A 22852-nucleotide genomic window follows, 5' to 3' on the forward strand; every position below is an offset into this window, starting at 1 on the left:
ATCATGAGGGGCATGGATAGGGTAAGTAGACAAGGTCTTTTCCCTGGGGTGGGGGAGTCCAGAACTAGAGCGCATTGGTTTAGGGTGAAAGGGGAAAGATATAAAAGGAACCGAAGAGGTAGCACTTTCACACAGAGGGTGAAGCATGTATGGAATGAGCTGCGAGAGGAAGTGCTGGAGGCTGGTACAATTACAACATTTGTTGTGGACTAAGCCAGATCACTCAAAACATTCTTAAGTAGGCAGCCCAGACCGTAACTTTGCAATTTGTTTCAGTAAGTGTACAGTGAAAATTACCCAGAGTAAATTAGCTAGGTTGACTGCAGACAAAAATTTATTCACATAATTGCAGAATGAAACACAAAGAACAGAATATAGAATACCCACAGAACATGATTATGCTGTTCTGAAAATTACAGTCCCAATAAACAAACCCCGTAAACACAGTAAAAATGAAAGAGAGGCTTACAGGTCAAAGTTAGAAGAGCAAAAGGAGAGAGAGTCTAGCAACCTGTTTCCACACAACTCCACAGATGAACTGACTAACAACAAGAATTCAGCTTCCAGGACTGACCACACCCCTTTCATTATACAGATTACTTCTAAAACATAAAAGCTTTGGCCTAAAGTCTCATTTGTTTACGCATAAACAAAACTGCCTCCTAATACCCTTTTCATCTCTGTACCAAATCAGTCATTTCAAAGCCTGGACTGTTTCATGAGCTCTCTGAAAAAAAAAACCAAGGACACAGTATCCTTGAGAAAAGGACCAGCTTTTAGAAAGAAGGACCAGCTTTGTGACACATGTAAAAGGCATCTGGATGGGTATGCGAACAGGAAGGGTTTGGAGGGATATGGGCCAAATGCTGGTATATGGGACTAGATTAATCTAGAATATCTGGTCGACTTGGTCTGAATGGTCTTTTTCCATGCTGTACATCTCTATGATTCTGTCTAAATAAGGAGCTATTATACAAGGGAGGAGGGTTTAAAAATTTGAAACAAACATTCAGGTCTGTAGCAAATATTGCTTACCATCACATAACACATTAAATAGTTGATTGCAAAGTAATTTCTAAATAGTTTTCTCCAAGAGTGCCAACCCACCTGACAACTTTGGACTTGATAAATCACAGTTACTTGAATGTACAAATTTTTAGGTAGGAATAAAAGTTGGGACAATGATTTGTTATTCACGTGCACAAGGAAAACAACAGGAAATTGAAAATAGGTGGCACAAAAATCGAAAAGGAAAACTAGCTGCTCGGATTTAAGATTGAAGGAGGAAAGGCAATGGGAACCTAGGTGAAAAATGTCTCTAAATGTCTGCCTTGTTCTTTGTATCAAAATTAGAAACATAGATCTACAGTACAGACAAAGGCACTCTGACAAATCAAGTCTGCAACAGTCAAAAAACAAGCACCTAACTATTGTAATATTCTAAAATTGTTCTTTAAACAATTAAATGAAAAGTACATTATTCCATTTGACACCAGCAACAAAGTAAAAAGGAGGATGATTAAGCAAGGTTGGCCTGAATGAAATTATTTCAAAAAGTTGCCAACAATTTCCAAGTACACTCTGACAATGGAGAAAGTTCTTTGTCGCTGACACAAACAGAAAATTACCCCCAGGTTCTTCTTGAAGGATAAAGGCACATTGAATTGAAAAACATTTTGTTTAATAAATATGAAGCACACTGTTATTTCTGAATTTCATGTTCAATCCACAGTGCTTTCAATAAGTTGATAATGCGCTTTATCTGTGACAAACATTCATTGTAATTTGTCTCAATTGCTTACTATATTTTTTCTTTACTGTGACACTCTCCAATTACACAGTTTGAAATGGCAGCTTAGTTGTTGAACAATTTGCCTGCAAATATGATCTCTACTCCAAACCCTTCAGGCTCTGTTTTACAAACACTGATTCCCACACCAAGAACATTCCAAACTCCTGTATTCCTTATTCAAATTGGCCAATAGGAAAACTATTTGTTGAATTCAAACTGTACAATCTCAGCAAAATTCTATCATTACCTCACTCAGGGCATCTGCATCATGCTTTACACTTTCATCTGTTGTTTCATCAAAATGCGCTTTTGGAAATTATGATACAAATTGTGGGAATGATTAGTTGGTAGCGGTCAAGAACTAGGAGTAATCTTGTAAAGCTCTTGTGACTCTGCTCACATCATTCCATCACCACTCCAAACATCTCGTCAATCTGATTTTTATTAATCATTCATGAGATGCGGGCATTTCTGGCTAAGCCTGCATTTATTCTTTGAGAAGATGGTGGTGAGCTGTCTACTTGAACTGCAGCGGTCCACTTAGTGGACCCAATGCTGGTGGGCAGGGGGACGGGGTGAATTTTCAGGATTTTGACCCTGCGATAATGAAAGAACATCAATAAACAGTAGCTTTGTCCTGGATGAGACCAAATGTCTTGAATATTGCTGGAGCTTCGTTCATCCAGGCAAGTGAGGAGTGTTCCATCACAATCCTGGTTTGTGCCTGGTGGACAGGCTTTTGTGAGTCAGGAGATGAATTATTTTCAGTGGATTCCAAGCTTCGGACCTGATCTTATAGAGAGTCCAGTTCAGCATCTGGTCAATACTAACCGATAGAATGTTGCTCATGGGGGAATTCAGTGATGGTAATGCCACTGAATGCCAAAGGCGATGGTTAGGTTGAAGTTGGTGATGGTTGACACTTGCATGGTACTAATGTTACCTGTCAGCCCAAGTCTGGATATTGCCTAGGTCTTGCTGCACTTGGTCATGGATTGCTTCAGCATCTGATGCGCTGAAGATTGTGTAATCATCAGCAAACATCCCCACTTCTCCTCTTGTGACGGAGGGAAGAAATGAAAATCTCGAGACCTGTCCATTAATGCCGCTTTCCAATGAGGAAGCAGGCTTGAGTTGAGCAGAAAGGGAGTGATCTTCATTGTTTCCACTGGTTCTTTTTTCCTGCAGTGCAACCCAACCAAAATCAAGCAAACTCATTCTATTGAGAAAACCAAAGATGAATGTCAGGCGAAACTGGGATTTAAACTTCAGTCTCCCAATTGGCAGCAACACAGGGAGTGAGCTGTTTGAAAGGGCCTTTTACAGTCAATGGTTTGGAATGGGATTGTTTACTCTGTACTAACAGGTTATTTACAGAAGCTGAAAGATTCTCATCTTATGACGGTTTCAGGGCCCCATGACATTTGTGACAAGGTGCCTTTTTTTTCCCCATCAGTCTGCAGATTATAAATTGTGATTCATAGTTGTTCTGCTTGTACTGTTTGTTATTCCATAAACTTTAACTAATTGCAGTTAGCTATTTTGTGCTCTTCTTAGTCTTCATCATATACTCCTGACTAAATCTAGTCTCAATTAAATCCACATAATAAGCACAATAACATTTAAAGTCAAACAATTAGAATTCCTGAAATGTTACTGTGCTTATTATTTCAGTTTAATTGAAGTCAGATTGACATGTTATATCAGCAGGCAGACAGGATACTGCAGATACTGTAACCTTTATAATTAAAAGCAACCTAATTTTCAGCACTACATAATGGCCTTGGCAAACTCCTGTTAAAGGGCTGCTGAATAAATGATAGTTTCTGTAATTATTTGTATTCCATGTATAAAGTTGGTATCAGTACAATGTATACCTGATCAGTGGTGTCAGAACAGCTCAGGATAGAGTTTACAAAGGTTTGGGGATTTTACTTATCCTGACACTGAACAGGTACGTTTGTTACAATGGCGTAAATCAACGGCAATTGGAATCCAAAACTGTTTTGGCAAATCCATGGGGTCTGCATCAGCAGAAATCCAGATCAAACGATCCTGGTTAGACCACACTAAGCTTTCTGTCAACCAGTGGTCATCGGTACACAATGGGACCTCGTCAAACTGCTGAGGTGAATCTGAAGCGCTACATACAACTAATTCTAAGGATCTGAGATTTCTTCAGCTTTGAAAAGAAGTGATTTACAGGATTAAACATATGATACACAAAACCATGCATACTTTGAAAAAGAGATCAGAGCCACTGCCTTGAACCAATTTAACAGAATTGCTCAAAGGTTAATAGGTTCACACAGGAAAAATCAAATATAGGTCTTCATACAAGTAATTGTGCTTTGAGTACAGCATTGGATGGCAATCTTTGATTAATTTAAGACACAATTGGATACCCCGATATAGGGGCACAGGCAGCGACAGGCAGGAACTCTCCAAATAGATGAGCACAGAAATAGATCGATAGATTTTCTCCAGCTACATTTTGTGATTCTAACTGTTTCTCAGTCAGAATACAGAGTTGGCCTGGAACCAGAAATAGCTTTCAAATTGAAAAGGTACTGTTTACAAGGTAATAGTTTGTGTATTCAACTAAGTAGGAGGGCAGGAGGAAGGAGGAGGAGGTGGTTTCAATAGTGTTGCTTGAAAGGCACATGGAGATGTATGTCTAATAAATAATAATTACAATTTACATTACAATAAAGACTAAGTTTGTTGCATACATACTAATGGCAAGATACCTCCCCTGGACAACCAATGTGTAAACACTATGTCATACAGGAATTAAACTGTCATATAGAAATATGATTCAATATCATTGAAATCCAAGCACTTGAGGGCTATGATTTGCTCAAGAGGCATATTTTGAATTACTGCAGAATTGACGCATAGGACAAAACTGTTAACATCACTGTTAGACCTGCTAAAATGGCACCCACTTCATAATAAAGGGGAAATTTTGAAGGTACAATTGGTTGTCATTAGGAAAAATCTAATAAATAACAATTGACCTTCTTTCTCCAGTAATGTGTAATGCAATTAGTGTCCTGAGGTGCAAATCAAAAATGATTGCATTAGGGTAGAGACAGTTTAATGGAGATGCAGCACATCATGTTAGAGCAGATTTGCTTGACTCCCAATGACTGACAGCAACACTGACAAAAAGTGACACTTCTGTTTAACCATGTTTCTTTAGAAAGTGCTGTTGTGGGTTAGAATATTCTTTCTTCACTAAAAAGTCATTCAAATAAATTTGAACAGATTGCCCACATCAAAGCTTACATGAATAAAATTCTTGAAAAAAATTCAGTGCTATACTCCATTAAAGCGCCAATACACAGCAGCCCAGTAATTACAGCACAGAACAAGCAATGCAGAGATCATGAGTTCAAATTCTACCATGACAAGTTCTGAAATTGAATTCAATAAATCTACTAATTTGTGGGCTGGCACCAGATAAAGTGACCATGAAATCTGCTTGAGAGTCATAAAATCTCAACTGATTCACCAATGTCCTTCAAACATGTCATCCCTACCCATCTCATCATACTCTGTGTAGTTGCTTCAAGAGCATTCAAAGAGAAAATAATACAAATCTGGACTGCTGAGGGTTGACATTGTTAATTTCTGATCTCAGGAAGAAAACAAGTTTCGGCAGGCCACTGTTGAAGATATTGTTCTGCTCCTAAGTGTAGAACTGTGTGGTGCAGGGAGACAGTTAAGAAAAGAGACACACTAACTTTAAAGAGGGTTCTGTTTCCAAAGATTGTTAATTTAGGGAAGTCAGCCACAATTACCTCTCTTGATCATCTGTGATGGCAAGTAGGTGCATTTGGATGACGTTTAAGACCGGTATTTGAATCGTCTCTAATTTCACTCCCTCTGCACTGAATACATGGCTGAGACAGAATGCTTAGGATCTAATAGGACAAACAGTCATATCACAATAACATGTCATTGCACCTCAAGCACTTCAGAAGGAAGAAGGGGGACAAGTATTTTAAATATTTGCAATGTTGCAATTTTTAAATATATCAAAAAAATGTTACAAAGTGCCAGAGACAAGTCATTAATTCTGTGTTCCCACCCACACTTGACTGCAACACCGTTTGGAAAGTTAAAACCAATTGTAGCCCTACTTTTAACACTGCGGGGTGACTAATGTAAAAACTGCTTTTGAACAGAAAAGATCTACTTAAATATCCTACATTAGGACCCTTACTTAACTCTTCTGCAACATATTACTGCAGTGTACAGCTGGCATTATCTGCAGCCTACTGACTATAAAGCATTAACAGCAAAGATATCAAATCACTTGCACAAATTTGTCTTCAACATGACAGGCAGCACATCTATCCATAAGCTAGTCAAATGGAAGCTCCACTCCATTCACACCTTCTACATCAGTTGTTATCTGTTTGCTTTAATTATTCTTGGTGACCTTGCTCTTGGCAAGCTACCTGCCCAGAATAGCCACATTTATTCAGCTCATCATTGGGGTGGGATTTGCACATTTTAAATCATTTTTAAAATCTGAAAGCCTTCTTTGTAACACACCTCTTCAACCATTTCTGCATTGGTTGGTTCCATATAAGAACACAGTTAAACGTTCAGAAGTGCAGATTTAATCGATTTGAAAGGGTTTATTAAGCTCTTGATTGTGGATTCTTTGGAAGGTCATTTATAATGCAATTTGGAAATTAGCTAGCTATCTCCCGCTTGTCACTTTTATAATCAAGATTCTGGAATCAATCATCTATCCACAGCTTCACAGCTGTGGCCACAGGATTGAGTGATAGTGCTGACTGACGTATTCCACTTCATTGTGAACTCAGGTTTGTGACTGCAATTTTCTCAACACCAATCTCCCAGTTTCAAATCTGCCATGCCAGTAAACCGGCAGTGGTGAGAGGACACTCAGAAATGTCTGCAGGACCGCTACCCATTCCAACTTCCAGGCGGATCTCAGTTTCGGCAACCAGGATTCCCTCTGGAAACAGGCGTATTCCTTCAAATATTCAAATCAAGGTTCAGTGTCATCATTACGATCCTATCCTACCAGCAACATGCCCCCAGTCCCCACATTGATCATGAACGCACAGATGCCCAGATAGCTATGAACAGTGACATATATTAAACCTGGTTCCTGATGAAGGGCTTTTGCCCGAAACGTCGATTTCGCTGCTCGTTGGATGCTGCCTGAACTGCTGTGCTCTTCCAGCACCACTAATCCAGTAGTCAGCCTATTACAGTCTGACAGACATGGCAGTGCAAATACTTCACCTGTCCCCTACCTGATCTGTGCACCAGTGCCTATTACTTCCCACTGTTGTTCTTTCCAAGTCATCAGATAGTGTTCATTTTTATCCCACCTTGTTTTCTCAAGATGTTGAAGTTGCGATCACTGCAGGATTTCTACCTCCAGAAACACCTTACTTCAGATCCTAAAACTATTCACTTGCTTCCCTGCCTTTTGTAGCTGACAATATTATTAACACAAGAGTATTAGCATCGAGCAACCGCTATTACTTGATTTTTGCTGTACTCTATCTTCTTTTCAGTTTGCGACTTTGCAACAAAATCATCCCACATCAGTAGGAGGAGAAAAAGAAACATTATTTGCAAAGGGTGAAGAGTCAGATTATTTCAATCTACTTTGAGTAGCTACACATGTCAAAGAAACACAAAAATATATTAACATTACAATGAAATAGAAGAACATTTAATATGTTATACCTTAATATGTTATCATTTTTCTCAGTGTATTTGCACATTTATACTTCTTAATACCACAAAAAGTAACAATGATTTTGTTTTGTACAATGTTTGCAACCTTAATTACCTTCCTGTAGGGTAGAATCCACAACAGTTCAATGTATTCTAAATGACTTTAAATCTTTATACAGGTTTACCACTATCTCAAGATCTTTGTATTTTATCTTCCTGATAAAACTTCAAATTATATTGCTTTATTGTGGATTTATCCATTGGAGGGGATGCCATTAACTGTCCTGCAAAGCTGTACGACAAATCTCTCTTTGTGGAGAGCAACAAACTGAATTGCATTTCGAACCAAGGTGTATCTTCCACTGCCTAGCAACATGGGACCCAATACGCCACTATTAGTCCATTTCCCCACTTAGATAGGTCTGAAAGTAGGACACTTGAACGAGAGAAGCATCCATGACATTGAATAAGTTGAATGAGAAGAAATGGAATTCAAAACGTCAAAAAAATTTCAAAGTAATGGAGAATAAACTATCATTTAATAAGGATAGGTCCAGAATTAGGTCAGGCAACCCATACCTAAGGGATTAAGCTCAAAATACACAGCATGTACAGTATGAAACGGTCATTCATCCAACAAGTTTATATACCATACAAGCCCCCAACACTTTAACTAAACCCAAGAACTATTCCTCCCACTGTCATATGTTTCATCTAACATCCACTAAATGCAAATAGGCTATTTGTCTCAACTTCTTAGGATAGCAAATTCCACATTCTCTCTGGGCGAGAAAATGAAAACCTCCTGAATAACCTTTTTGATTCTAGTGTTCTCTGCAAATGAAAACAGTTGTCGACCGTTAGCTCATTGGGAAGTGTAGCAATAGCCTTGCATGATCAGTCAGTCAACTGAAAGAATCAATGGCATAACCATGGACTTCTATGTTGTGCTAGTTGTTTTTGAGAAATATAGGAGTCCTTGTGGCACCGTGACAGGAGGGGTCAGGACTTAAGAATCATAGAAATGTATGAAAGAGACCCTTCAGTCCAACTCGTCCATGCCAACCAGATATCCGAAGCTAACTGGTCCCACTTGACACATATCCCTCTAAACCCTTCAGATTCATAAACCCATCCAGATGCATTTTAAGTCTTGTAGTTGTACCAGCCTCCACCAGTTACTCTGGCAACTCATTCCACATACGCAGCACCCTCTGTGTGAAAAAGTTGACCCTTAGGTCCCTTTTTAATATTTCCTCTCTCACCCTAAACCTATGCCCTCCAGTTCTGGACTCCCCCACTCCAGGGAAACTATTTTGTCTATTTACCCTATCCATACCTCGCATGATTTTAGAAACCTCTATAAGGTCACCCCTCAGCCTCTGACGGTTCAGGGAAAACAGCCCCAGCCTATTCAGTCTCTCCCTATAGCTCAAATCCTCCAACCCTGGCAACATCCTTGTAAATCTTTTCTGAACCCTTTCAAGTTTCACAACATCCTTCCAATGGGAAGGAGACCAGAATTGCACGCAATATTCCAAAAGTGGCCTAACCATCGTCCTGTACAGCTGCAACATGACCTCCCAACTCATATACTCAATAATCTGACCAAAAAAGGAAAGCATATCAAATGCCTCCTTCACTATCCTATCTACCTGCAACTCTACTTCAAAGGAGCTGCACTCCAAGATCTCTTTGTTCAGCAACACTCCCCAGGACCTTACTATTAATTGTATAGGTCCTGCTCTGATTTGCTTTTCCAAAATGCAGCACCTTGCATTTGTCCAAATTAAACTCATTCTAGCACTCCTCATCCCATTGGCCCATCTGATCAAGATCCCATTGTTAACTGAGGTAACCTTCTTTGCTGTCTACTACACCTCCAGTTTTGGTGTCATTTACAAAGTTACTAACAATGCTTCCTATGTTCACATCCAAACCATTTATATAAATGACGAAAAGCAGTGGACCCAGCACAGATCCTTGTGGCAGTCCACTGGTTACAGGCCTCCAGTCTGAAAAACAACCCTCCACCACCACCCTCTGTCTTCTCCCTTTCAGTCAGTTCTGTATCCAGATGATTCTCCCTGTATTCCATGAGATCTAACCTTGCTAACCAGTCTCCCATGGGGAACCTTGTCAAAGCCTTACTGAAGTCCATATAGATCACTTCCATCGCTCTGCCCTAATCAATCCTCTTTGTTACTTCTTCAAATGACCCAATCAAGGTCGTGAGATGCGATTTCCCATGCACAAAGCCATGTTAACTATCCCTAAACAAAACTTGCCTTTCCAAATACGTGTACATCCTGTCCCTCTGGATTCCCTCCAACAACTTGCCCACCACCAAAGTCAGGCTCACTGGCCTGACATTTCTTAATAGATGACCATGGAAGAAGTGCTCTCGGCAAAGTTCATGGGGAATCTTTCCACCACCTCCCACTATTCCCCAACAGGAAGTATAGTATGTACAGAAATGTCAAACATTGTTAAGAATTATAAAAGCTTTCATTTAGTACCAACACCTAATTAAGTCTTCAGAAACTTGAAATAACAAAAACAAACAATTGGAATCTCAATCCACAGAAAAAACTATTTTGGATTTACCCAAATAGGAAGCTGTATTGAGCATTAACCTGAATCCCTTTTCCTGAATATAGACCACCCAGGAAGCTCAGTGCAAAATTGTATGTGCAGACTTCACTTTTTCCACAGCGTAAGAGATAAAATATAGATACCAGCATGTGCTCATAATGAAATAATACCATACAGTAAACCTTTATAACTATGAAAAGTAATGAAACGTTAATGAGTTCGAATGCTCACTATACATATTACTTAAAAAGACGATAGATGCTGATATTTAGACAGAGCCTTCAAGCAGTTTGGTGGAGAGTGTTTCCAAGTTTAGTTCACAGGCATTGTGGCACTAAGAACTTTATATCACTATTGGTGATGCCAATACTTTCATTTGGCGAGATCACTTTTATCGTTGGCAGCTCTGGGAATTAAATAAAGCAGTACTCATGCCTTTGAATACACCAAGAGCCACTGAGAGATGGCTTTCACTCATACCATAGCAGGCAGCAGCAGTTATGAGCTGGATTCTCTCCTCACTCCTGGTCAATAGGTAAGTTATCTGGCAGGAGGCTTGTACCCAGTCACAGTCTAGACTGTAAAGGTCAGCAATGCAACCTCACTATGCAGTCCTGAACATACCTTCACAAGTCAGAATGGGAGCTGCAAAGTATAAGTTTGTGCATCTTCTGCTGCAAATGCCTGTGGTTCAAGACCATTTTTAAAAATTTTATTGTTCTAGTACTGTTGAGTCCACATCACAGTTTAAGCAGTATCTGAGATCTCCTGCTCACGTTTGTAAGAGGATGGCCCCACAAGATTCCCCTTTTAATTTTTCTTCCTTCTCCGTCTAGCAGGCTGGGGACTCACAGAACTGAGAATGACAGACAAGCACCATCTGGAACCCCACTGGCGCACACAGAGATCCAGTATGCTGCACTTCCTGTGGCTAATTAGGAAGAGTTTAATTAATCCATGTGTTGCATAAAGTAATTCTTCTGAAAAGTTAATGTCGAAGTTGCCTTCATTCAAGCCTGGGTGATGATGTGACACAGACCTAGTGTAGAGGATGAGGCAGGCTTGCACAAGGTCTTGATGGAGATGGATTTGCTATCTCTGGCTCCTGATAATCATAATTATGCCTAACTGGCTGTTCAGAATTGTACCTATTGTTATCATGTAATAAATTACATTTTATTATGCAAGACAAATGCCTCTTCTTGTTAAGATTTTTCAGTGTTCTATTCTCTACCATTAGGTCAAAGTGGGTACTGCAGATGCTGGAGATTAGAGTCTAGATTAGAGTGGTGCTGAAAAAGCACATCAAATCAGGCAGCATCCGAGGAGCAGGAAAATCAACGTTTCAGGCAAAAGTCTGCTGCCTGACCTGTTGTGCTTTTCCAGCACTACTCTAACCTTGACTCTATTCTCTACCATTGTCAATTCAATAGTCCATCAGACTCAGCAAAGAAAAAAAGATTAGAACTGCATATTATCCCAGTCACAAGCCATTAATGGCTTGTACGCAGAGCCCAATACACCATGGTGATCAGCAGTGGACATTATAGCTGAGATAGCAGAAGGGAACAATGCTGGAGAGAATCTATTTCACCGAAGATAAGAAAAATTGAAGAAACATGTGTTTGTTACCTTACGAACATTACTGTTTTAAGAAGAAACAGTCAGCAAATGAAAGAGGAAACAGCACACATGGGTGATGCAACAAAACAAAAACACCACTCCACACAAGAAAAACCTTCATCCCAGAGTAACAGAGTACCATCACTGTGGGCTAGGAAAAGCGTAAAAGCTAGCCAAATTGGGAAGAGAGAGAAGGAAGCTCTGGGGGCGCAAAGTTACAGGATCCTGGGGACAAAAGGGGAATAGCTTAACAATAAATGTGCAATATCGCAAGCTGGGAAGGGAAAACTGTAAACAGGTACTTCCCCATCACAGGTAAGCTCCATGAGGAGTGGCTATGGTAAGACAGAGGAACAGTCAGAAAATTCATTTATACTGAGATCACAGTATTGGAGAAGTGGTACCATTTAGTTAAGGGGAAAATAGACAGAACTAAAACATTTGAGAGAAAGAGGACAAAAGAAGAAAGTTATATGAATTTTAAGACATTTAGAATATTGGAACATTCAAGGATTTAAACTGTGATTTAGATAGGAAGATTTATTTAGGCTGCAGCCAGAGAATTTTGTCTTAAAACATTGTGCAAGGGAACGTGCATGATGTTTTGAACCATGATTCCAATTCATCTGGGAAGAAGCAGGAAACTTCCATTTTTCTGCAGAAGGCAAATAAATCTCCAAAAGATATGACCCCCTCACCACCACCACCATCCCCCCAACCCACCCTAGCAAGTCACAGCAATACTGTGAAGGAATTGCTTCCTTTAATTGTGTTTCTTTAGCCCCAGTGGTGTCTGCTCGATCACTTTCAACCAGATCAATGAGGCTAATTTTGTTCACCTTTCTGTACAAGGGTAAACTTCTACATCATGTCTCTTCTGGCTAAAAACTATGGTGAAAACAGCATGGGCTCTGCTGCTGCTCTCATCCATATACATGGTGGCCACAAACTGTCTTTGTTCCCTGTGTCCATGAGATTCACAATGTTTATATCGGATGTTTCAGCCAGTTTGAAAAGATCTTCTGTGTAGGGAGAGAGTCTAGTTGCACAGTGTAGTTATTCAGCTTAATTTGAAATGTTACAGAAGTAACAGCAGTGTTGTTACCTAATTGAATTTCAAGCTTTATCAGAAGAATTTCATAAAGTCATTAATACAGAATTTAAGAAGGTTTGTGAGCAAAATAAACTATTATTAGCATTGGTACCATTTTTAAGAATCTGAAAATACTCAAGGTAACTAACAACATTGATTTAATGCAAAACGCCAAGCTTGCATTGAGCAGATTACAGATAATCTTAAGATTTTTGAAAAATAACATTAAAGTAATAAGAGAAAAGTAAACACATTAAGATGAATAAGTAAGAATTCCAAAAAAAATTAATGTCAAAGATGGGCTAAACAGAACAAAAGATTGGATATTTTAGAGAAAACAGTTCTCAAGATACAGAATTGCTTCAAATTTAAAGATCAAATCCGAAGCTAAAGTTGTTAATATGTTAATGCTTTCAGAAAGTCCATCGCAGATTACTTTATTAATCAAAATATCAAAAATATACTGACAAAGTTTTAAAAACCTTTGAGAATTACTTCAATCTGTGATTAAAACATTCTTGAAAAGGCACGATTTAACAGGAGGGTTCAATTTTAATTGATGATCTATTTAAAGACCTGTACAGCTGAGCAGAGAGCTGTGACTTATGAATTCTGTTTTCAAAACTCAAAAGAGATAGTTTTTTTTGGTGGAATTATTCATTAATCTTTAACAGATTTGTTACAGTCAAAAGGGAACTTAACTTTGAAGAAAGCCATTCAATATTTGCAGGAAGCAGAAATCAGAAAGATTCACAGGGAGATACTGAAATAAAAAGAACAACTCTACATTGAGAGAACAACTGAACCTATTCACTTCATAATGTTCAGACTGTTTAACAAGGCAAATATAAAGCCAGAGAGTTGACAAAATAAAAGCTGTTAAGAATCAATATCAGCACTGTGAAACAACAAAATTCCACAGACACAGGCAGTGACAAGCTATATTGAAAGAATATAAAACTTGCAGAAAATGCGTAAAAGTAGGACAATTTCAGTGCATCAATAAAGTCAATTTTTTTTTCAAATTCATTCACAGTATGTGGGTGTCACTGATTAGGTCAGTAATTGTTGCCCTTTGCTATATGCCTGGAGGGCAGAATCAAACACATTGCGGTGGGTCTAGAGGAGTCACGTGTAGGTCAGACCAGGTAAGAACATTTTCTGAAGGACATTACTGGATCAGATGGGTTTTTACTGACAATCAACAACAGCTCTATGGTCATCATTAGAGAGTCATCTGCCTTGGTCAGATTTGAACCTGGGTCCCAGGACATTACACGTGTCTAGTGTCTAGCAACAATACTACTAGGCCAGTACCTCTCCTTACTAATGTAAACTAGCTGATGTGGCAGCACACTCTCCTTTAAAAAACACTTCTGTATTAGGCAACAAACGATTAGAAAAATTATTTTGAGACATTCTTAGAGGAAATTAGTCATTCAACCAAAATTAGTGATTTATCTGACTCACCATTAAAAGATTTATGTCAGCGAACATCTTGTTAATTTTTAGCTTGGTATAGGAATAAGCGTTAGTACCTATCTTACAGAATAATATTAAAAAACTGAAATTGCAGCCTTCAAAGATGAATAAGGCAGAACAATTCTCAGGGTTAAGGCATGCCACACATAACACTGTAACACAATAAGTGTTAGAAAATTGATGCATGATCAACATCCCTCACTTTTTGGTCTGCATGCATGTCTTGGTTTTAGCATCCTTGTAGAAGCAGAAGTTTAACCAGTTCTCTGAGAATAAATAGCTCCAGAACAAATTGTCACTCAACCAGTCAAGGAATAGCATGTAGACGATTTTACTGGGCTCCGGGACCCATTGAAGAAGCAGAAAAAAAAATCATTGAGGCTACCGATGTTAGACGAGAATTGTTTCATATTTTCAACTGGTTACGAATTTCATTTTCACTCTACATTCAATGTGCCCCAGAAAGATTATGTCGTGATTATAATGATGTCAGGCAGGTGGGTGACCTCAGAGAATAGGAGTTCCCTGACTGGGGCTGTTACTGTGGTTCAATCAGGGAGCTCTGGCTTGCAGCTAAGAACAGGAGTACCAAACATCCTGCTCAATCGGAGAGCTGGCTCTGAGGGAGCTGGGTCAGTGTCAAGGACTGTCCATGTCTAACTAAAGGGTGGCCAGCCTCTGTAAAGTTATTTCAGATTAATGGATTGTTTTTGCTCAACAGACATAACTTTTAGCATAGAATACTGCTTAGAACAATGATATTTGTTCATCTAACTTCAGAAATGTCATTGTTACGGGTTGAGATAACCTACAAGTATAAAATAGCTTCAAATTCTTTAAGAGTTCTATGAAATTTTCCCAGCTCCCTCTTTTATATTGATTTCTTTACAATTGTATGCAACTATTTCCTTCCAAAATGAATAACATTTCTGTTAGAGGAGGAACTACAGATCCCAGAGACTGAGCGTCAGCTTTGGCTACAGACAGATTGGTTGAAGTGTCATCATAAGGGGATTGTGTTTTTAAACGTGTAGGTCTCTCTATGACTCTATAGATCAGTGTAGCATCACTAAGTATTGAGCAATATGGACAGGCAGTCTTTTGCACTGCGCGTATTGTATCAAGCTGAGATAAAGAAATTAATGAGTTCTGATTGGAAGGCTAGTTTAAGGAGAGCAATAAATAAATCCTGAGAAAGGGAGAAGCAGAGACTGACCTGAAAGAAGAAACAAAACAAATTATCTTTTCTTGTTCTTACTTTGCTTTGGTTATGCTCCTCATGATCTGTTTCATCCACTTTTCAACTGACAGGTAGAAATGATCTATCACTTATTGTCTATCCTTGCATCTACTGAGTAAGAGGCTATCTTTTCACAAAATTAAGAACAATCAATGGAAAGAGTTCAAAATAATCTCAACAGGTAGTTACTTGGACAGTTTGGAATCAGTCTTTATGCTGACTTTCCTGCATAGGTTGAGAGCACGAGCTTTAAGAAGCTGCTAGAACATAGGTTCACAAAGCACTGACCTGAAGTTCCACTCCATATCCTCTGTAGACTGTAATAGTATAGATGCAATCCAAGTTGCTGTAGTACAGGTGACTGGGATATTCTGGAGACTCAATGTAACCCTCAAAGTCTGTGAAATTTAAACTGCAAGGAACTGCAAAGGAAAATGGACAAAGGAATTAGCACTTGCAAAACACAGTCTGGGTCTCCCTTGATCCCATTCCACTTTCTATTCTGCACAAAGTTGACTCCTTGAAAGGGTTCACTGCACGGATCAATAAAGATCTTTTGTCCCCATTGACTGCAGTAGAACTGCTGAAGTATGTCTCTGGCTGTGATGAATCAGTTTTCACATCACTTGCTTGAGAGTGTTGCCTTATTTCCTCATGCTCCTAAACATGGAAAAGTCCCACTAGAGCTTTCAAACCGTCCAAAGCATTAACACCACATTGCACCAAGTGCTTCCTCATTTTGGCCTTTATCTCTTACAATCAATAATGAACATCTTTCTTTCACAGCTGGTTCACCAAGTAGCAATGTTCAAATAAAATTGCAAAAACATCTTAAGTAGGAACATAACTTTATTACTTCCCCTTAATGAATTAAAAGTTGTAGTGAAACAAAAATTACATTTTTCATAATGATAAATTATGAATTTGCATCCAAATAGATTTCGGCACAGAGAAGGGCAGTTAGCTACCATTAGTGCTAAAATTAGAACTACCTAATTTAGTTTTGTTATTTTTCTCCATAATGCTGAAATTTTTTCCTTCCATAAGAGTTCATCTTTCAAACTAACATCATTCAATTATAATTGTCATAATATTATGTCTTCATTATAAAAACATGGAGAAGCATTTGAACAAATTGATTGATATGTAGATTAAAAAGGTGCACAGTTATCACCACAATTAAATTGGATTTCCAGAACAACAGCTAGTGATGAATTTTAAGAAGTAGGAAGGAAGGACTTGTATGTGCTTGTGGCTGAATAGTAGTGTCCCTACCTCTAAGCAGGAGGCCCAAATTCAAGTCCCACCTACTCCAGGGGGTTGTAACACCACTGAACAAGTTAATTAGAAAATATATTTGAAAAGTTGCATTGACTGGGCATCTCAATGAGCTGGTGTCCAAAATCAATAGAAATAAAATTAATCTATTAGTTTGAGTTATAAGGAGAGGAGACTTTTTTTCCCTGGAGCGTAGGAGGTTGAGGGGTGACCTTAAAGAGGTTTATAAAATCACAAGGAATGTAGATAAGGTGAATCGCCAGTCTTTTCCCTGGGGGACGGGAGTCCAAAACTAGAGGGCATCAATTTTAGGGGAGACTGGAAAGATTTAAAAGGGACAAGCTGCCAGAGGCAGTGGTAGAGGTGGGTACAATTACAACATTTAAGAGCTTTTTGGACAGGTAAATGGATAGGAAAGGTGAGAGGGATATAGGCCAAATGCAGGCAAACGGACCACTTCAGTTTAGGAAACTTGGTCAGCATGGAGAAGTTGAGCCAAAGGGCCTGTTTTCATGCTGTATGACTCTAAGTACTGTCCATCTTAGTATCACCATCATTAGCTCTCAGATCATATTTGGCATATTTAAGTGTGAGCATGATCAGTTCATTCTGACAATCTTTGACATTGTTGTTAGTCTAGAATCTTTCTACTTCTCCCTTGAAAAGTATTCAATGCCTTCACCATTCTCTGGGGAAAAAGAGTTCCGAAGAGAGTAAGTTTCTCCTCATCTCCATCTTAAATGGGGGATCCTTATTTTTAAATGGTGTTGCTTAGTCCCAAAAGGAGAAACATACATTGACCTTATTAAGCCCCATCAGGATCTTACACAGTTCAATAAGACCACCATTCATTCTTATAAATTCCATAGGACACAAACCCAGTCCAATCAATATTTGGTGCCTCAGTGGTTAGCACTGTTTCCTCACAGTGCCAGGGACTCGGGTTCAATTCTATCCTCGGGCAACTGTTTGAGTGGAGTTTGCACATTCTCCAGGTGCTCCAGTTTCCTCCCACAATTCAAAGGTGTGCAGGTTAGATGAATTGGCCATACTAAATTGCCATTAGCATTCAGGGATGTGTGGGTTAGGTGTATTAGTGAGGGGCAAATGTAGAGTAATAGGGTAGGGGAATGGGTCTGGGTGGGTTACTTTTCAGAGGGTTGATGTGGAGTTGTTGGGCCAAATGGCCTGTTGCCGCCCTGTAGGGATTCTACATGTTCTACATGTAAATATTGATATCTTTCCTGGAACAAGGAGTCCTAAATGATGCACAGTGCTCCAGACACAGCTGTATCGATGCCCTGTCATACTTTTATATTTCAAACAGATTAAGCTGCAGATCAATCAGGATCTAATTGCAAGGCTGAATGGCCTACTCCTATTTCTGTAATCCTATTCCTCATCAGGACTTTGAAACTTGACAGCCAGTATTTTAATGTTTAGAGTTCACAATTCTGCTTCAACCTCATATCTCTTGCTCTTGGCTTCACTTTGACCTGAGCATTTTGAAATCAAGTGCCTAAATTCCATGACTGTTTTGGAGGAATGTTTCTTTTCCAAAACTTAAATATTTTGCTGCATGTGTTTCACTATAAGCACATCATTCATATCAAATATAACAAAGAATGGTTTTAAAAAATTATTCCTTGGTTCTTAACACTACAATAGTACTGGACATTTATACTATTTGTAGAGAAATTGTACGTGCATCATTTAATCAGTGTTTGCTGTGACCATAAAATAAGGACACAAGAACTAGGAGCAGGAGTAGGCAATTCAGACCCTCAAACATGCTACATTATTTCACACAATCATGACTGATATCACCTTAGCCTCAACTCTACTTTCCTGCCTTCTCCCCATAACCCTTCAACCCCTTTACTAATTAAAAATGTCTCCCTTCTCTCTCCTTTATTCACTGCTCCCAGCATCCAGTGCAATCTAGGCTAGTGAATTCCACAGATTCGTAATTCTTTGAGAGAGTAAATCTCTATAATAAATCTGTCAGCTCTTAGCCTAAAATTAATGAACAGAGGGAATCTTTTCATAAGCTCATACTTGTTGCTAAGCTAGACCTACAAGCTATGCAATGACCTGCAGAACCTATGACCTGTGACACAGAGCTTCCTCGGTGGACAATCATACTCATTAGCAGGTGAGTCCCACTGATGGCAACTATGAAAATAAAGATTGAACCTTAAACCTTACGCTTGTTTGTTTGTAAAGTTGAATATCTGATTAAACTTTTATTGCTCATTTCTCCTATCAGATGAGAACTATCACTCTAATTTGCATGGATGGCGCAGGCTTTAGTTTCATAGAATTGGATTTCTTCACACAGTAGTCAGTGAACGCTATTTCAAATATTCAAAACCACATTTGAGGAGCTTTAGTCATTCAAGATAATTTTGAATTTAATATGCAGGGACAACTTGAAAGGGAATGCCAGAATCAATCTGGACAGCACGTTTTAGCTTGATTGCAGTGTACAGTGGAAGATAACGGAATGATATCAGGACTCTAAGGTTCAAATGATGGGCACAGATTACAAAAACTAAGGTTGCTTTCCTTAACATTGCAAGGGTTATGGGTTATTTGATCAAAACTTTAAAGATATTAATGAGAACAGATAGGTTAGAGAGAGAAATAAAAGCTCCCATAATTGGAGACTAGAGCTACACAGTCACATGGAAGAATTACAGCTAGGCTTCACAAAAGTGAAATTATAAATGAATTATACTTCCACAGACAAAATGTGTAGTAGAAGCTTGGAATTTGGTTCTGAAATGGCAACTGATGGCTGATCAGTTGTTAAATGGAAATATGAGATTGATAGATTCTTGTTAACTGCATTTATAAGGGATTTGAGCCAAAACCTAGTGTACATGGAGGTTCTTTGCTGATTAGCTCAGACCTTATGGAAGGCTGGGACAGCTCAAAGGGACGACACATCTACAATACATTCAAATGACTTAATTCAACACAAATGAGAAGCAATCATGGTCACGAAGCTTGGCCTTTCTGAAGCTGATTGCATTGATCGTCAACCAAGTCAAATTGTACAGTGAGATAATTTCTTTCCTTGCTTTTGATTCACTTAATTCTGTGAATGCAGATTTGAAGCACTATCCAGAACCAAAAGGGAGGCTCTACCTTGCTCATGAAACTTCCAAATGCATCTTATTGAAGTGTTTCACTTAGACAACCTCAGTGATACTGAGTCAGCAGCAGGCTATTACATTAGCACAGAATTTTGGTGATGCTGCTTAGCATTCTAATATGGTGCTGAATTGATGACTTGCTCTTAATCTGTCCTGGCATTGTCTATTAAACCTCAAATAATGGTACAGGGCTTTTTCTTCAATCAATATATCAAAGCAGAGAGATTTTCTTCTGAGACACTAGCTTAATCTCTCAGGTGTCTCTTGCTTTAAAAGTAATCCGCCAAATTTTCCATATCCTCTATTCTTCCTGAGCGCCTGAATCCTTGCAACATTGAGATCACAAGGACTATACTTATTGCAGTGCAGCAGAGTCTGAAAGGATAGGGAGAGGCTTATATGGATGGGAAGATCATTTTTGCTTCTCACACAAAGTTCATTGAGGGTCAAAAAGGTTTCAAATAATTCTCAGTTTTAATTATTGAGTGCAGAATACATATCGTAGCTGTTTTACATAAAAGCAGGGACACTAATGGATCTAATTAAAGTGCAAGATAAGCTGAGCACTTTGATAACCTTAAGGTCACTTAATACCTGACAGAACGCGCATCTTAGTGGTTAGTTTGATGAACATTTATTTGAACAAGTTGATTTTTTTTGCACTCAGGCCTGAGTTAGAAACGTTAAAAAAAAAACTTCCGCATTCCTTTTTGCTGTCATGCAAGAAGTTTGAATTTTGATCCTTTCGAGTGTCTTTGGCTCACAACAACTCTACATCAGACAACCGGAGTAAGGGTACATGACACAGTGATTATGTCACTGGATGAAGCCAAGAGTTCAAATCCTATCATAGCAGTTTGAGAGTCGATTCACTTAGCTAGATGCTAGAAAGTGATGCAGTTCCTATGTTGACAATAGTAGTTTAGAGAAGCCTGTTCCCTTGCCTTGCCTCACACTGGAGTCATACAGTCACATGGCACAGAAATAGACCCTTTGATCCAACAAGTCCATACCAGACATGACACAAACTAATCTAGTCCCACCTGCCTGCTCCTGGCCCAAATCCCTCCAAACCCTTCCAATTCATTAACCCATCCAGATGCCTCTTAAATGTTGTAATTGTAGTAGCCTCCACCATTTCCTCTGGCAGTTCAATCCATACATGCTCCACCCTCTGCATGAAGAAGTTGTCTCCCCTTCGGTCACTTCTAAATCTTTCCCCTCCAGCCCTGGCGACATCCTTGTAAATCTTTTCTGGACCCTTTCGAGTTTAACAACATCCTTCCTATAGCAAGGAGACCAGAATTCACCACAGTGTTTCAAAAGTGGCCTAATCAATGTCCTGTACAGCTGCAACATGACCTCCCAAAGCCTATACTCAATGCACTAACCAATGAAGACAAACATGACGTACACCTTCTTCACTACCCTATCTACCTGCGACTCCACTTTCAAGGAACTATTGTTATGGACTAATCCATGCCACTCAAAACATTCTCAAGCAGGCAGCTCTAGACCTAACTTTGCAATTTATTTTGGAAAGTGTACAATGAAAATTACCCAGCGTAAGATAGCTAGGTTGACTACTAGATTATAAAACAGACAAAAAATTTACGCACAAAAGTACACAATGAAACACAAAGAACAGAATAAAAAAACTCCTACAGAACTTAGCCTATCCAACTAGACTTAATTATGCTGTTCCAAATACATACAACAGTCCCAATAAGGAAACTCCCTTTAAAACCCAGTATAAATGGAACACATGCTGAAGTTGAAGGGCAGAAAAGAGAGAGAGTTTCCACACAGCTCCCTGTTGAACTTCCCAGTTCAAGACTGAACTAAAACCGCTCAGCTCAGCTAAAGAGCTGACCACTCCCCTTTCATTATACAGGTCACTTCTAAAACATGACCACTTTGGCCTGAAGTCTCATCTGTTTACATATAAACAAAAGGCCTCTCAAAAGCCTTTTCATCTCTGGACCAAACCAGACTGATCGGAGTCCAGCCCAGTTTATTGCCCCTCTGAAAAGAAATCAAGGACAGAGTCTCCTTGAGCCAATGAACAGCTTTTAGGGAAAAAGGGATTAGACTTGTGACACTATGAACCTGCACTCCAAGGTGTCTTTGTTCAGCAACACTCCCCAGGATGCGGAGTCTCTCCACTTGATGTGGAGTAATGCCCCTCGCTCTCTGTATAAAGAAGATAGATTCCTATAGTCTGTTATGAACTATTGATAATTATCTTAGAGTAAAAGGTACAGCTCCCTTTAGTCTAAACTAAGTATTACTACTGAGCATGTTCACAAGAATCTACGACATAGTAGCTGTATAAAGTAACGGTTCTGAAAGGGTTAATGCTTACAAATGCATTAAGCTCCACATAACGTCATGGTGTTATAAGGACTTGATGGGGAAGGCAGAAGGTGAAAAATCCTGGAACTCAGCCTCTAACAACAACCCCTAACTTACCGAAAGGATGATGACTGTTCAAAAATGAACCTCGTGACCAGCATCTCAAGGACAATAAATGTTGGTTTAACTAGTTACATGGATGAATAAACAGTAGATCAATTATAGATCTTAAAGGAGACAGAGGTACCATCTGGTCTCTTCACTGTCTTTCTAGCAAGGCCTATACAGTGTTTAACAGCTTTAACAGTGTTTTGAACAGGTGGTCAGCAGTAGAAAGTGCTGAACAATCTTTCTAAACTATTAATTCATGGGGCGTGGATGTCACTGTGGTTGGGCCATATTTATTGCCCATCTGTAACTGCCCTGAAAAGGATGGTGGTGATCTGCCTTTGGAACCACTGCAGTCCATTTGACATAGGTAGATGCACAATGACATT

At 39.1% G+C, this 22852-nt stretch overlaps 1 protein-coding gene across 5 annotated transcripts in view; it reads right to left on the minus strand.

Annotated features, from left to right (window-relative positions):
• Positions 1-22852, minus strand: part of sez6b (seizure related 6 homolog b) — a 904580-nt gene that overhangs the window by 437286 nt on the left and 444442 nt on the right. For all 5 annotated transcript variants that reach the window (XM_072589689.1, XM_072589687.1, XM_072589686.1 and 2 more), the window contains exon 3: positions 15850-15983. In XM_072589689.1, coding sequence (XP_072445790.1) covers positions 15850-15983 — 134 coding nt within the window. The remainder of the gene's footprint in view (positions 1-15849; positions 15984-22852) is intronic.

This window comes from Chiloscyllium punctatum, chromosome 19, assembly GCF_047496795.1.
Source record: "Chiloscyllium punctatum isolate Juve2018m chromosome 19, sChiPun1.3, whole genome shotgun sequence".
NCBI classification, from domain to species: domain Eukaryota; kingdom Metazoa; phylum Chordata; class Chondrichthyes; order Orectolobiformes; family Hemiscylliidae; genus Chiloscyllium; species Chiloscyllium punctatum.